The sequence below is a fragment of the Anopheles bellator genome, chromosome 2 (assembly GCF_943735745.2).
Source record: "Anopheles bellator chromosome 2, idAnoBellAS_SP24_06.2, whole genome shotgun sequence".
In the NCBI taxonomy this organism is placed as follows: Eukaryota; Metazoa; Arthropoda; class Insecta; order Diptera; family Culicidae; genus Anopheles; species Anopheles bellator.
Genome location: NC_071286.1, coordinates 59,101,308 through 59,117,013, shown reverse-complemented (window position 1 = coordinate 59,117,013; position 15,706 = coordinate 59,101,308). Strand labels below are relative to the sequence as shown.

The window sequence follows — 15,706 nt, the reverse complement described above, 5'->3', positions numbered from 1 at the left end:
AAATAGAAAATAGAAAATAGAAAATAGAAAATAGAAAATAGAAAATATAGATGACGCTTTTGTGCTTTTTATGTTTGGGAACCCAATTATTCATAGGTGACAATGATGAAGGGTTGTTTAATTGTATTGCTCTATTTTATTTATAATGTAAAATACCGGTTAATGAGTGATTTTTCAGTGAACCAGTTGTTTGATAAATCCTGCCTTTCTACAGTGTTGAGTAAAGGTGTTAGACTGTGGGAGAATGAATCTATTTATTATAGTAATTTAGTAATTTTCAATCGAATAAAATGTGTTGAATCAACCGATTAAAGTTATTAACAAAGGCTATTCGGCAAAGGGATTTGGACTGATAAATATATGAATGTTACTGATAACAGCACGATAGCATTATTGAAGACTTTGGCAAATCTTAGTGAAACACACCGAAATATCGAAGTTAAAAATCATATTACTTCTTTCATGTCATGCCATCAGTTGAACCTACAATACAAGAATGTTTCCTGAACATTCGCTGGTATGCGATTTAACCGACCGACCACATGTTTCCGTCATTCGATATCTGATCAAATACCACAGTCAACAGTCGCGTTCTAAGTTGGTGGAAACATGTTAAACATTGTGTCATACAAGAGTTGGGTTCGGGTTTTTGGGAAGATTCCTATTTGAACTAGAGCCGTAAATGCGAAGCGTTGGGCATTGTCCAACGGTAAACAGCAAACTGTGAATCCGGTCCTGATTCCCTTGCCGGCCGGCGAGAGTAATCGATGTCAGGTTTTGTAGTTGCTCCATCGACGCATATTTCACCCATTTTGTGGTTGCGTAATGTGGCAATTCGGGCTTCTACTTTCTGTCGTATCAACGATCGCACGGTATGAAAATGGCACTGGAAGTGTTTGTGTGTTGCAGTTGTGAAAAGAAAATTCCGCTGGCGATGGTGATGGCCACAACACCTCGCAGGAAGGACCTATAATTCCGGTGCGCTCTTTCGGAGTCGCCTGCAAACCCCGGCGAGCCATGACGTTGCCGAAGGCGACAAATGTAATTATGGTGCACTTGTTTCATTTCAGTGCCACAATGGGCCAAAACGATACCAGTGCGTGGCCATAACTATACTTTAAAGTAGATTAAATTCGTTTGGTATGTATTTTCGTCAAAACCTGAAACATACAACACTTATCCAATAAAGATAATAAACGAGAAGATATAAATGCTACTATAGGTCACCATTGCATCGATTGAAGAACGTGTTTTTAACATTATTTATTATTTAACATTATTGGCCTTCCTATTTTCTTTATTGTGCGCTAGTCGAGCAGCGGAGCTACAGTCGAGCAGCATCCAATTATTTGCTCATTTGCAAATCTTCCAAACTGCATCGTCACTTGCCTTACCAATCCCTCTTGTATTGGTTTTCCACCGTTGCAATGATGTAGCAATATTCGAATACTATGGGATGGTCTGCAATTATGGCTATTCAACAGTTTGTTGTTGAAATCTTGGATAAATTACTGTGAAGAAGGGCTAAAACCAGAAATTTGCCATCTGAGTAAACGGAGAGGGAATATTCATTCACTCGATAAACATTCATACGCACTCAACCAGTCGAATAATTGTATTATTCCTGCCATTCGGGGATTTGATAATTGTTTATGATGTTACTAATTATTGGTTCCGTTGAAGTTATATTTATCAAAATCAATGGTAGTGGAGGGCGCATTTCGTTTATTGATTCGCTAGCGCCCGGTGAAGATCAGCGCCTTTCTGAAGGATGTTTTATGAAATAAAGCAAATGTCTGTGATAACATTTATCAAAAATTCAGTAAAAATGAAAATGTCTTATTGTTTGGTTCGGTGCGCATTCAGTACAAGAAGATTTTGGCTTATTCGTTTCGGTAGTGGGAAAGGATCTTCATTACCATTTCTATTGGCGTTAAGTACGAAAAATATTGATAAAAATTTTTCCAAAGTCGAACAGACTGCGGGCCAACATTAAACTTTGAATTCGAATTAACTGTGAATCTATGAAAAAATGTGAAAGGACATTATATTGTTTATCCGACGCAAATGAACCGTATCTGTCTTTGAGGAGCCTTTTCCAGTTGCCTGACGATGACAACCACTTTTGAAGGTCGGCATTTCGTATGGTTGCCTCACACAAAACATGTTCTGATAAAATGCGATGTTGGCGTTGATAACAATTAACGTTTTGAGCGAAATCAGTGAACTGCGCATAATTCGTTCATTCAGTGCTGAGAACAGAGATGCTGAATGTCATGAAACATATTTTTGCCTTAAGCGAGACACCGGAACCTCATAGGGCAATTTTGATTGCTTATGGTCTGGAAGGTCGCACAACATTGGGTCATTATTATGGACAACTTTTGTTGTACGTTTTCGCGGTCCTATTTCTTTACATTTTATTCGCACAATCGTAATTAATTTGCGTAATGTTTATTCTTTTGTTAGCCATTTCTTACAATTATTAGAACAAAAGTTGAATTAATTGAAATTCATAATTTGATAACGTTCAACAACATTTCAAATTACGAGAAGAATTTGATAGCTACACCCTAAATCTAATTACTCCTTTCGTTGCTACTCTAACACTGTGACCTTCTTGGGCACACATTTTTCTGTTAATACGCACTGTGGAACATGTACCAGAAAAAAGTAAAGCCATACCATCGTTTTCGGGATCGAATCGGTTCGTTCTGGTTTATTTCCACGGATAGGGATGCTTGAGGAAAATCTGAACGCGTTGATGAGATATGGAAAGCGTTTTTCCAATTGATTGAGTGCGGCACGTGCTTAATGGAGGACTTGTATTATTGGCACCATGTACTATTTCCTAGACACATCCACAAAACTAGGCTGCGAAAGGTATGCAAATATAATGCTTTTCAAGTATGCATTTAATATAGGCACAAGAAAATGCTGAATCGGTTCCAGGAAAGTGTTTACCTACCGATGGCTAAATCGTAGGACTTCCTAATAAGCCAGCACTCTGTAGCGTTTGCAGCACAGTGGAGCATAATTTTCTACAAACGAACGAATGATGTGTCGTGCAAAATCTATCGTGGAAGTGTGATAATAAAGTTGCGTAACAATAAATAAAGTTACGTAGTAATAAAGTTAAGCTAATTCGAATAGGGTTTAAAATATTTTCATTAAATGAATACGATTGGAGCTATGGTATTCTTTGGTGCAATCTACGAAGCGGATCATTTGCGGCAAACATCGTCGCTTCAATCAGAATCTTCAAATGCATAGGAAGTCTCCAGACGACAGTATTATGATGTTGTTTTTCGGACTCACCATCGGACTCAGGCTGTTGATGCGTTGAGCAGAATTCCCTTCACTTCATTCATTATTCATGCAAACTTTCGCACCATTTGGTTTGTCAGAACCTTAGGATCCAGGCAGACCTTCTGGAGACATAAAAATTGGAGCAAAGAATCGTCGGCAGCAGCAAGCAGGACATCGGAAAAGCCGTGACAACGGCAGGCGAAATGTTTTATTTATTCAGTGTAAATTTTATTACCTTCCCAGCGGGACCAGTGCGTTTGGCCAGGAAGTCCATGGAAGTTGCCCGCTGTCGTCGGGTGATGATCACTTGAAGTTGTTTCATAACGATAATGACCGGAGCCCGGAAAAGCGTTTTCCGCGCTTCGGTAAATTAAAAGCATATTATTTTAACAAGATTTGTGCCATCAACCGGTGAATGGGAAAATTCTTTCTGCTTGCCATTTTGAGAAATATTGTACGTAACGGACAACAGGTGTAAAGGGATGTTATTTTATTCTTGTTTTCTCCACGTACAGGCCGACGAGTAGCAACCGATAGAGCTGAGACTAGTTACAAACAACCGAAAACCAAACAGAGGAACGACGATGGAGTTCCCCCATTTGTTGGCTCTGAAACCGTTCAGGTTTGACGGGAAAGAATAATAGGATGCCTCGGTGCATTTCGAGGCCGATAGCGAAAAGATGCAGGATGCAAAATTGAAAATTACAAAACAATTATTTTCGATAAAAACATTATGCTGCACGCATCGGCGCACACGTTGGCGCATGTGGAGAAAATTGCGTTGCAAAATATGATGGAGTGTTTTGGACACGTGTATCTTAAAGAGATTCTCTTGTTGTGCAAACTCGATAAAAACCGTTACTAGTTGCATGTAAATGAAGTTATCGTTTTGTGCCGAATACGATTGCAAAAAATTTATTATATAATCACAGTTTGTTTAATATACGAATGTGGTTCCAATAATGTATGTAGTTCGATTCCCTAAAGGAGTGGATTAAATTAGTACAAATAAAATTGGTGCTTTATTCACGCATCGCACTGTACTGATCACACTCTGCCCATGTGGTTAGTGGCTTCTCATTTGGCGTGGCGTGTTAACAATGGTCGTTTCATGTTGTCCGCCCCACCAACGATGTGGACATCTTGTTGTGGGTATGTTTTTTCTCATTCCGACCTAGCCGACGACAAAACCAGTAAAACAACCCCAGCAAGTTCGGAACGGTTTTCGTCCCGGACGACCCGACTGTGCTGTTTGCAGATGAGCAACTGTTGACGTTGCGTTGAATGCGTTGGCTATTTTTCCGTCCTGTTGCATTTTGGGGCAATTAAATTTTATTTCCAACTTTCACACATCCACGATCCACGTTGTTGCGTTGTTCGTCTGCCAACCAACGGGTTGGGCGGCCGTTCTACGCTTTCCACTTTTCTGGCTGATTTTACTGAATCCTTCCGGAACGCTTTCGGTTAGTAATCAGTTTGGCGTTCGGCAATTTTTTCTTCCTCTGTCGTCCTTTTTTCTGTCGTTCCTGCACATCACTGCTGAGCCAAATGTGCGATCGTTAAACACTGAGGCAGATGCAGCACACAGGGCAGCGATGCGAAACAATGCTTTGGTGCCCTGTTTGTCTGTCTTCGCATGAGCGCCCGTATGAGTGTAGGCGGCAACATTGCATGCTGTTTTTTTCGTTCAAATATTATCATCCGTTAGTGTTGTTGTGTGGGAAAAAACGTTGTTGGCCGAGGCTTAAAGCCGGCGTATTTCACGCACAATTCGGTTCTTAGCCGGCTCGCACGGCACGTGATTTACCATAAGCATAAGCGGGCGTAAGTTTCACGTAAATAACCAGAAATTCATCAGAGTAGAATAAAACGTAAGCTCCACCAGAGTAGAATAAGTGTGATTGTTTCACTTAAATCTCGTTTTTCGCATATTGAACGGAATTTTCGTATTAATATTGAATGCCTAACACATCACCACCGTTGAAAAATCAAGGGGGATTTGTTGGTCGAAGGTAACAGCAAACATGCTGCTCGCTTGCCACTCGATTGTCGCCTCTGTATCTCCACGGGCTGCATTTCCAGTTGTTCACAGCACAAGGAACTGACGAGTGCCGGCTCGGGGAAATGGTAAATAGTTTTGGGGTTAGAACATTAAACCAAAACAACGTTGGCTTCCGCTAGTAAAGTGTTTTGAGGCCATGTGGATGGGGGATGTTTGTTTGTGGTCTATGGCTTGCGCTTCTCTCTTTGCAGCAAGCATTCTCCATGGCGTAAACGAGGCATAGGCCGCTGAAACGATGGAAGCTGTGAAAAGGTCCATGAAAAGCGGTGTTGACGGTGGAATTGATGGTCACGAAAATTGCGTTAAATATATACGTGCGACGTTTTCACCTCAGCTTCTTTCCATTATATTGAATTATTTAAAGTATAATATATTATTTCTCGAACAAATTATTAAATAAAAAAATACCGGGTGTTTCCATTAATGTTAGTTACTCGCTGAGGCGTCTCTATTCATATTTTGACATTAGCAATAGATTTGCATGATTCTACGGCGACACTTTTCCCCGATCGATACGATTTCTTACCCATTTTCGTGTGTGCAAAAGCAAATGTGACACAGCAGCGCTTTTCCAATCAATTTGCGAGAAAGAAGCTTTTCCAGATGTATTCCTGACATGCTCCATTAGATAATGCCATTTCGAATAAAGTTAAGCCGCTCTTGGTGATGAGTTCGCCGGCAAGAGCACGACAAGGCATGTGTTTCTATCGGGATTGAATTCAATGTGTCATCATGTACATTTAAATCGCATTGCAATCATTAAAAATAGTGTAACAATTTACACGTATAACACGTATAAAATGTCTAAAATTTTGTGATACTTGTTACTCTAAAAATAAAATATTCAGTAAAAGGGATAAGAGCTCCTCATCATGAATTTGGAAATTGTTAGAAAAGATCTGAATGTTCTTCGTTTAGTGTCAGCTTTGTGTCCCTACTGACATATGGCTTATGCAATAGTTGTATGGGCTGCCTTTCACCGGTGTAGTCCGTATCTTCCTCGAATGGACATAAGTAGTAAGTTAGAAAGCTTACCCAAACAGCTCAACCACTAAGACGCTCTCGTTAAGCACTATGAATCGGGAAATCAGCAACGTCGCGTTCGAATAAAAAGAACGTAAGGGGCCACCTGTATAATCAACCAAATGAAATGGTGCCTTCGACAAGACCTAATAACAGAATTATGTTGTGTACCGTGAGGAAGGCATCCTTATGAGTGTTCAGCCATCTTTGCAGTGGAGCGTAGTTCTATCAACTTGCAACGTCTCCGTTCTAGCCTTATCTTGGTCCGCTGAAGTGTGATGATCCATTTTTCTGCCGGCATCTTATCCTTTCGCCAGCCTGTCGTATTACCTTCGATTGTGGAGGCATTTCGAGTGCCGCCCGCCAGTTGAAGTGTATTTCAAGCATTTTCTCTTCGCCGTGCTTCCTACCTTTTTTCCTGCTCTCTATTTCTGCTGTGTACACGATGAGCAGAAATAATAAACCAAGTTTTACCGGAAAAATACCACACGGGGTTTTTGGGTTTCTGACGCACCGAGATGATGATGGTACTACAATGGCAAAAATGAAAGCAAACATGCTTCACCGATCATCGTGTTTCCGGTACACAGTTGGATTTAAAGAATTCATGGTTCGTGGCTTAAGTACACCTGACCGGGGAAGGGATGAGCGAAAGTTTTCCTTCGGTTCAAGTACGTAGAGCATCGTGCGTTTAATCGCGGCCTCAGTAAAGCGCAACGTAAATACGGTAGAATCGTTGAGTTCTCTTTAAGTTTTTTACCTACAATTCAGGTCATCTTCGTTCAATTTTTGTGATATTGTTCTAATTTAACATTTTATTAGGTAATTGTTTCACAAAAACAGAACAGAATAGTTCGATGGAACTGAAACCAACAACAAAAGCACCACAACTATCAGCTACATCAGTTACATAAATAGATAAATAAATAAATATTATATTTGTAGAACAACGTATTCTATAAGATGAACTAGTATATAAGTCCATCAAAAGCTATCCATAATTATTATAACAAATATATAACAGGTATACGTTTGACTACAATAATTTGATAAATTACAAAATTAAGTTAAATTAATATGCGCTCATTTCGGATGTAAATAGGAAAAATGTTATTTTAACATACCAGTATTTCAGTTCGGATGCATACCAATTCACCTTAAGAAGAATTGTGGATATCAGTTTTTTACTCAAAGCTTTTATTTGGTTTTTAGTTCTATTTGTGTGGTTCTTTGATAGCATTTTCCTTACACTTCACCACGCTGCAAGACCAAGCCTCCGTCGTGACTAATTGATTCAATTACAATATTTTTTTTACATTCCGCATATTATGTCTTAAAAGTTTTTACTGGAACACTTAGCCATCGCGTTTTAACGCACATAGATACATTGTTTTCTTATTTATTCTCGCTTCATCCAGGAAGTGGTAAATAGAGCAATGAATTCGATGCACCAGCTGAGGTAAATCATAAGTCTCCCAAAAAACAATAGTTCTTACTGGTGCGTTTTGAATTTCTTTTAATATGCGTTTTGATTTCTAAAGTACTCTCATTACTTTTCATTTTGGGTAGGGTTGCTCATTTGCACCCACCCATTAGGACCAGTTCGAGTTGACCTTCGAACGGAAGCCGCTGTCACTAGAATGTCTTTTCTTCGCCTGTGTTAACAAGTTTGTTCAGCTTCTGTTTTATAAGGAAAGAAAAGTTGTTGGATAAAGTTATGCTTTGTGGACTAAACAGTCTCTAAACTTCATGTTTCTTACAATCTAATAAAGCGAACAAAAGTTAATAGCAAAACATCAACATCCCTTATGGAGTGCTATCAAATTTCAACTACAACTCATTCGTGTGGCATTTTGGCACAAGTTTTTTTAACATTGTTCTTATCCGGTATGATTTTTTGTTAAATTTAACCTCCATTTGGGGTCGGTTTTGTTTGGTTTTTGTGTAGAACTTAAGGAAGCATGTGCTTCTTTTTAGTTCGTTAGTTTTAACATCATATTACCACAGTCAACAAAGTTTTTAAACATGTGTTCCTTGTCTTGCAATTTCTATAAGTTTAATATACATTTTAGTTTATGAAAAACAATTTTGAAGACAAATGAAACATTCGAAAGTTGGAGCCAGAACAAGAATTATTCCTTGAAGCCACTACTAAATTACACTTTAATCATGACAATTCCGTGGTCGATATCGAAAATTGTCAGCGTGGAAAATGAAAAAGTTTCTCGTTGCTCGAACGCCATATGATTTAGGGAGAAGCGAAAATCGGTGGCCCAAAATCCCCGTGAGCATCTTGTGGCATTTCCGTTCACGTTTTTCCTTGCGCGAAGAAATGGCATTGGCAAAATTGTGGTCGACAATCGTTGGGCTAGTTGCAAAAGAAATCCAATTATCTCCTTGGAATGGAATGACTTCGAATGCACCCAAAAAATGGGGAACGTAGGCTGATGTGCAATAATTCGTACGATGCAGCCCCGTCAGACTTCGCTACGAATAGGGAATGTGACTAAGGGTAAAACGAATGAAAAATTTAAAAGTTGGTTCTACAAAAAAAGTACCGATTGTCTGACGAATTGGCCATCGTGGCGAGGAACTTTTGAATTTTCTCACCGATTGCTGAGGCCTGGCTGTGGCTGAGGCATGCTTAAAACGAGTTTTTCCCAATTTTAATGGTACCCCTTATCGAGTCAAATTAGTATTCTTGAACTTGGCTCACAGAAACGGGCAATCACTGGTGCCCTCTAATGGGACCCAACGGAAAAAGTTTGATAGGAAGTTTACATTCATAAATAGAGTCTTAGAGTATAGGTCCTGTACCATATTCTACAATGCTTCGATGGCTCTGATATGTAAGCTTGCGTGTGATAGAATATATTAGTTTGGTTTTTGGTTGGAATGGTTTGGTTTAATAGGTCAATCTTTAATTAAGGGAGTACTGCTGCAGTACCTTCATCACCTCTCATTCAAGCCGAGTAGCGCGCTACGTTACATGTACATCTTAAACGTAAAGTGAGTGTAGTGCCATCTTCTCACAAAAATTAGGTTCGAATGGTCTAGCGACTCGTCGTCCTCGCTGGGCTCGAGGAAATGTTATGTTAGGAACACTTGGAGATTTCATAGTAAAATCGAATTTGCAGCTCTTCATTTCGTCGGTATACGTTATGTGAGTGGAAGTTGTGTGGTCAGTGTTACATCAATAGCTTCCACGCCCTGGAGATTGCTGGAGTTTGCGTACATTTTCACTACTTACGGTGCAGTTGACACTTTAGATTTGCTATAAACGAAGTGGCGAGTTGTTATACACTTCACGCTAGTTTTTAAATTGTTCGGTTGTGCTATCCTTTTGCTGTTGGCTATACATGTATGCTGCGTGTATATGACTTCAGTTTCGCCTGCCATTGGTTTAATGTATAATTAGTATATATTCTTGTGTGTATATGTATATATGTATATATATTTGTCAATTAGTATATATGTTTATAAACCCTGCATTCAGTTATACATGTTGAAATAGTTTCTTTTGTTGCTGTTACCGTGTGCCCACGTGTTAGTGCGGTATTTTGCACGGATTCTTGTTCATCTCGTTGACGAAACATGCATTTGAGGCTCTGCTCCGAATGTTTATCCAATCTTCAGCGTTGTGCTTGTGGCATTCAGTACGTCTTGCGATTCCCTTACATAATTTACATGATACACACCGCTATAGTGACGTTTAACGTAGGGCGAGCAAGGTTGCTGCTAATTACTGTAGGCTAATTATCGCTACAACCAGCGTACATGTGCTAACAATAATGGACAGAGTATTGCAGATTCTAATGGCGGCACCTGTGGGAGGCAAATAACAATCGGCAAAAGTTTTATTCAAAGTTTTTGTTTTGATTTTTTTTTAAATTTTAACCCACTGCACAGATGGAATGAAATAAATAAAACAAATGATTACACAACTTAAAGAACGCCCTCAACAGACATGGTTGAGACATGTGTCTTGAGTTTGAAATGGGAAAAAATATAATTATTAACGAAAACAGTGGGATGCGCATTGGAATAATAACTATTGAAAATTGGAAAAATAACCAGCAGTAAAAGACGAAAGATTGTTAAACACTCATAACACAGGGTTTTAGAGCCTTGTCATTCGTCGTTAGGCTAAGTGATTTTACCTTGATTATTCCGATTGGTATCCGGTGGCCAATAGATGATTTTCGTATCGTACGACTTTTGTTGCGACTGACCAATTTCATTCAACTGAGGATCTGCAACGAATTGATATTTATATGGTTTGTGCGGCAAACCACAGCCAAAAAGCGGTTGAATATGATGAGGTCTCAAATTTTCAGTCCCCTGGTGGTACTTGTACCCGTGGGATAATTTAATTCAATTATTTGCTCCCCTAAAGAGGCGTCCCTTGAGAGTTATGCGTTGAAGCACCTTCCCTGTGTGGGACGAAGCAGGGCACGGGTTGCTCGGGGTTAACCGGCTCCGGTCCCGAAGTTCTTTCTCTAATGATGATACACTTTACACATACTTACTTTTATCAACCACGTGCACGGAATAGGGATTCGAGTTATGCTGACCGTGATGGTGGTTGTGGAGTCCACCGAACGAATCGTTCCGATTACCGATGAGGTCAGAGTAGGACTCGGTTGTTGGCGGTCCAGGAGAAGTCGTTGGAGGGGTTGATGCTGTACGGCAGGACAGGAGAAAGCACGTTATAACCTTACGTGAAAGTTATCGAAGTTTCTGGGTTTTAATCGAAGCTAGGTAAATGTTTTATTTGTCCAGTTAAACAGAATTTGTTTCAAAAAGAAAACTTCCAAAACCGGTTGTTACTTAAAGCATTTGTTACAAAAATAGTGAATAAACGTTAACCGTTCATGACTTTGGCCGTTTAGCGTTTTGAAATTTATTTGTTCGTATTATAAAGTCTGCAGCAAAACAGACGAATTCCGCTAACCCCCTGAGCCAAATTGCATTATGAAGGCATTAGTTATGGGTCATTTTCTTCCCCGGGCCGGCTAGGCCGGCTCAGGACGGGATTATGGGGCCTTTTTTTCTCTGAATCAGTACCGAGAGATTGGCGAAAGAGAAACTCGTCGACGAAACTGCCGACGACGAAGTAGAAATCTTTAAAATAGAAAGAAAAGCCGAAGGCCTCCGAAACAGGCCAAAGTTCAGCGGAAATACAAATGATCCATCCATCCATCCTGAATGCTTTTCAGGGTTGGTGGTGGCGTTTCTTTTGAGGAATACCGCCAAAATTTGCGGTATCGCTGCCCAGGATCGGACCTCGGATCATTGGAGTCCACGCTTGCGGTGATACGCCTGGAGGGGGGTCGGGCCGAGGATTTGTTACGGTTGACTGACATGATGTTTTATTTTGTTTATGATTGGTTCTCCGACGATACGCCGACGTCTGCCTACGCCTTGGAAGGGAATAAAAAAATCATTAAAGCGCCCGAAACTTCTGACTTTGACACGGTCCTCGACTCGAAATAAAAATGATGTTTTGGAAAAGTTTGTCCAAAGTCCAGAAGCCCAATTATTGGTTGTCAACACGGTTGGCCTCGGAGGATATTCTGTCTTCAGTCAATCTAAACTGGGTGCCTATGATCGTTACCGGTAACGAGTAGTTGAGCCCCAAGTAACGGTTTCTAATAAATCAGCCGCCGATGACTAGATGTTTGCCAGTAGGCAGCGGATTCCGATGATGCGCTGAAGCAACTGTCAAACGGAATTGGCGATGCTGACGATGACGAGGCCGATAATAACGCCCTCTTCGAGTTCGAGCACCATCATCAGCCGATTCTGGGTACCGTTGTTCGACTAAAACCTTGCGAAATCATCTTTTAGACAGAGAAGCGTATAAATTGCACTCTTTTCGAATGATACGTTTTGGAAGACTCGTCTGTACGAGTGGCGGCAGCAGACACCGGACTTGGGGCCGTCGTACCTGGCGTGTTCGGGTTGGGCTGTAAACGAAAATACCCAACCCCACCAGCCACCACCCGCAACCGTCGGAACCTGACCGGAACGGGAGATCTCTTTCCGGCCCTGCCACCCAACCGGCCCGGCGGCCACGTGGCACGGCGGTGATGGTTTTTCATTTGCGAGAATGAATGGTTCTTTTTTGCTCCTCGCTCGGAATCGCCTCAGTAGCCGGGGCGCCGGTAGCGGTTGGAAGTATCTTTTTCTCGGCCCCAAACACCTCGTGCCCGTGGCATGCCGACATTAGCCGTCGTCACCGGGCGGTTGCTTGCTTCTTCCAAACCCCGTGGAATATTTATAAACCAATGGACAGGTTGGCCGCCGACGGCGGGCCGGCGGCATGCTGGGTGTGTGCGCACGTGCGAAAGGACGAAAAAAGGTTCCTTCACGCGGGACACCGAGAACGCGGCGCGTCTAGAATATAAATCAACTTCCATCAAGATGCGGTGCAGTCGGTTTTACGGGTTAGGATGTGTGTGTTCGGCGACGTATTTGGATTCTCGCACTTTCAGTGCTGCCGTAGACCTTCTGCTGCCTCTAATCGCTTCTTGGCTCTTTTTTTGTTGGCTTTGGTCGACGGTGGTAGACACTTGATAGGTGCCATGCTTGGGGTTTGACGTGCCATTTAAGGTTTGCTTGTCAACCTTTAACGTTACTACGCCCCGTGTTATATGGCGTGCCGGGCGTGGCGCTGATCAGGGGTCTCAAGGACGTTCATGTATAAATTACGCCCCAAAACGATCCGCCAACCTTCCGGTGAGGATATTGACAAAGGACGAAACGGGGAAAAGACAAATGGCTGGTAAACTATCGGTGGAGGCTGAAAGCAGAATCGATCGATTGGCCGAAGCAATAGCCACATCGGTGAAATTTAAATCGATACAATGGGAATAAAACGGTCAAAAGTGTGTCAAATGCGGAAGTGAAACAGTTTTTTTAGGTTAGCTTTGTAAATCATTAATTTTACGACACGTGATAGTTGCCAAAAGCAACACTGTTTCATTGTTTCGTTAACTAAGCTTTATAGCCAATACTGTCTTTTGTATTTTTTAGAATTATGGAGAATGGTTATGGCTGCAGTAAATTTATAGGATTTTCTCAAAATTAAAGAAAATATATTCTTTTCATGGAATACAAAACACCATTAGCGTCGGAAATGTTAACCTCACGGTGTCCCCTTTTATGTTCGGCTCTACCAGCCCGTGACCAACACTGTTTGACTTCTTTCCATCATTCCCTGCCGAGTGCCTTGGGCACGCCACGTCAACACCTTAACAGTGTGTAAAAATTAATGTTTCCCTAAATAGATGCGCCTTAAAGGTGGTTATCCGATTCGGTCCCCCGGCCGCATTACCATCCTTCTTGGGTTATCCTTCTTCACGCACCAAGCATCTTATTCAACGCGGCGAGTTGTGTTGTACCAGATAACAGCAGAAACCGGAAGAAAGGAGCGAAAAACGGACAAATCCACAGCAATCAGCGTCAAAAGATTGGAAGTAGCGCTCGAACGAGGTGAGGCGGTTCGCCCCGTCGAAGGGAGCGAGCGAGCCTCGAAAGCTGGTGGGGTGTTGGAAAACTGGTGGAAAACTGTGCGGCAAAGACTTATCGACGGCTTGACGTACTCGGTGGCGTGGCAGTGAAAAATAAAGGAATCATCAGTGACAGCTTGCTCTCCTGAAGAGGAGCTGAAATTATTCTTTCGTTAGCATTGTGCTGGGTGAAGTTGCGCACGGATTCGGATTCGGGTTGGTTCGTGCAGTTCCTCCGTTGTTGGGTCCAACTTTTTGCCATCGTCTTGACTTAGGGGCGAGCAGAGCTGGCAAAAATTTGAATAAGAAAGAAAAATTGCACCCTTTTTCTTCGGGCAGATGTGGCGAACTGTTCTTGACCGAAACTTGAAACCGGCGGAGTATGCGCTGCGAAGGCCACCGTGGGCATGCTTAATCTTTATTTTTATGTATCGAAGTTTGTTACTTTTTACGGAGACGGCAAAGTTTCGGGATCCGGCAGTTCGGGCCACATGGGTGAAACTTGAGTAGTTGATCAGACAACAGAAAGATTATTGCACGTTTGGTTTGGGTACATTCCGAAACACTCAGTGCTTCACTTGACGTAGAATAATGATAAATGTACAACGATAAAGTTCTGAACGATATGAGGTTCTGAACATATGTTTTGTGAATAAAAAAAACCATTGAGGGGCACTCAACGAACCATTATACTTATAGACAGAGGCGTATGTGCATTGTTGGAGTATAAAATGGGAAACTCTCGTTCTATTTTGATTTTCTTGGTACTCCCTTTTTATTTCTCTATTTTGATTCGCAATATTTGCTTAGTGGTGTATTATGAAGTATGCGAGGGACTTATTGTTCAGACAACAATCAGTATTAAGAGTCCCAACTGTTAAAACGATGGCATACAACACCAAATATGATTCGCTGCAGCACTGCTACTGTCTGGCACTTTTCGTGTCCATTTCTCTACGCACATGCAGGAACATTGAAACTCGCGACCGTTAGACCTTGAGAGGATTTGGACTTAATTGCCGCAAAATTATAATGAGTTTACAACATCCACAAGCAATTTACGGTGCCCACAGCTTCCGACCATTTTCCGGGGGAAGGATTGAAATTTTCGTAATCCACAAATTACTTCACGGTTCGTAGTGTTCATAGTAATAGCTGCAAGCCGCCTGGTGTACTATGGTGCATGTAAATTAATATTACTCCGTTGGTGGGTAAAGGGAAAATAAAACAATTACGCAGCAGCGCACGGTACGTGGAAAACATATCCATCTAATAATGTTCGAATTACCAGCAACAGCAAAGTATGTGAATCAATTACAAGATATAATTGAAACAAACAAACAGTAACAAACATTTGAAAATAAAGGAATAAGGTGTTAGTTATTATTTATCAACAACAACACCTATTCTCTAACCAACGTGTATTTTTAAATTTTAGTAATATACGTTTTATTTCATCTACAAATCTATCCATATGTGTACTAAATTAAATTTATTATTAAATTGTTACCGATGTTCACTAAATGTTTATCACATTTTTTCTACAGGCACATTCACTCTACAGGACGCTAGCATAGAGGATGTTTGGCTTCGACACGGCATGAGGCAATCTGTCGGATGTTACGTGACGGAAGAGATACAAGGCACGCATGATGCTCTAAGCATCGTTGCGTCGGCACTAGACGCCACACTAATGTGGAAAATAATCGTATTACATCGCTCATCTGGGCGATGCGTTTCATGCATACAGCCAGCCCCTGTCGGGCAGATCCGTAGTTTTCGGTGATGATCTTCTGTG

The 15,706-nt window shown here is 41.3% G+C and overlaps 1 protein-coding gene across 1 annotated transcript in view; it reads right to left on the bottom strand.

The window, feature by feature from the left end:
* Window positions 1–9,954: 9,954 nt before the first annotated feature.
* Window positions 9,955–15,706, bottom strand: part of LOC131209915 (lachesin-like) — a 50,892-nt gene continuing 45,140 nt past the window's right edge. The window contains 3 exon segments of the mRNA XM_058203074.1: window positions 9,955–10,219; window positions 10,555–10,639; window positions 10,907–11,076. Of these exon segments, the coding sequence (XP_058059057.1) occupies window positions 10,137–10,219; window positions 10,555–10,639; window positions 10,907–11,076 (338 nt within the window). The 3' untranslated portion in view covers window positions 9,955–10,136.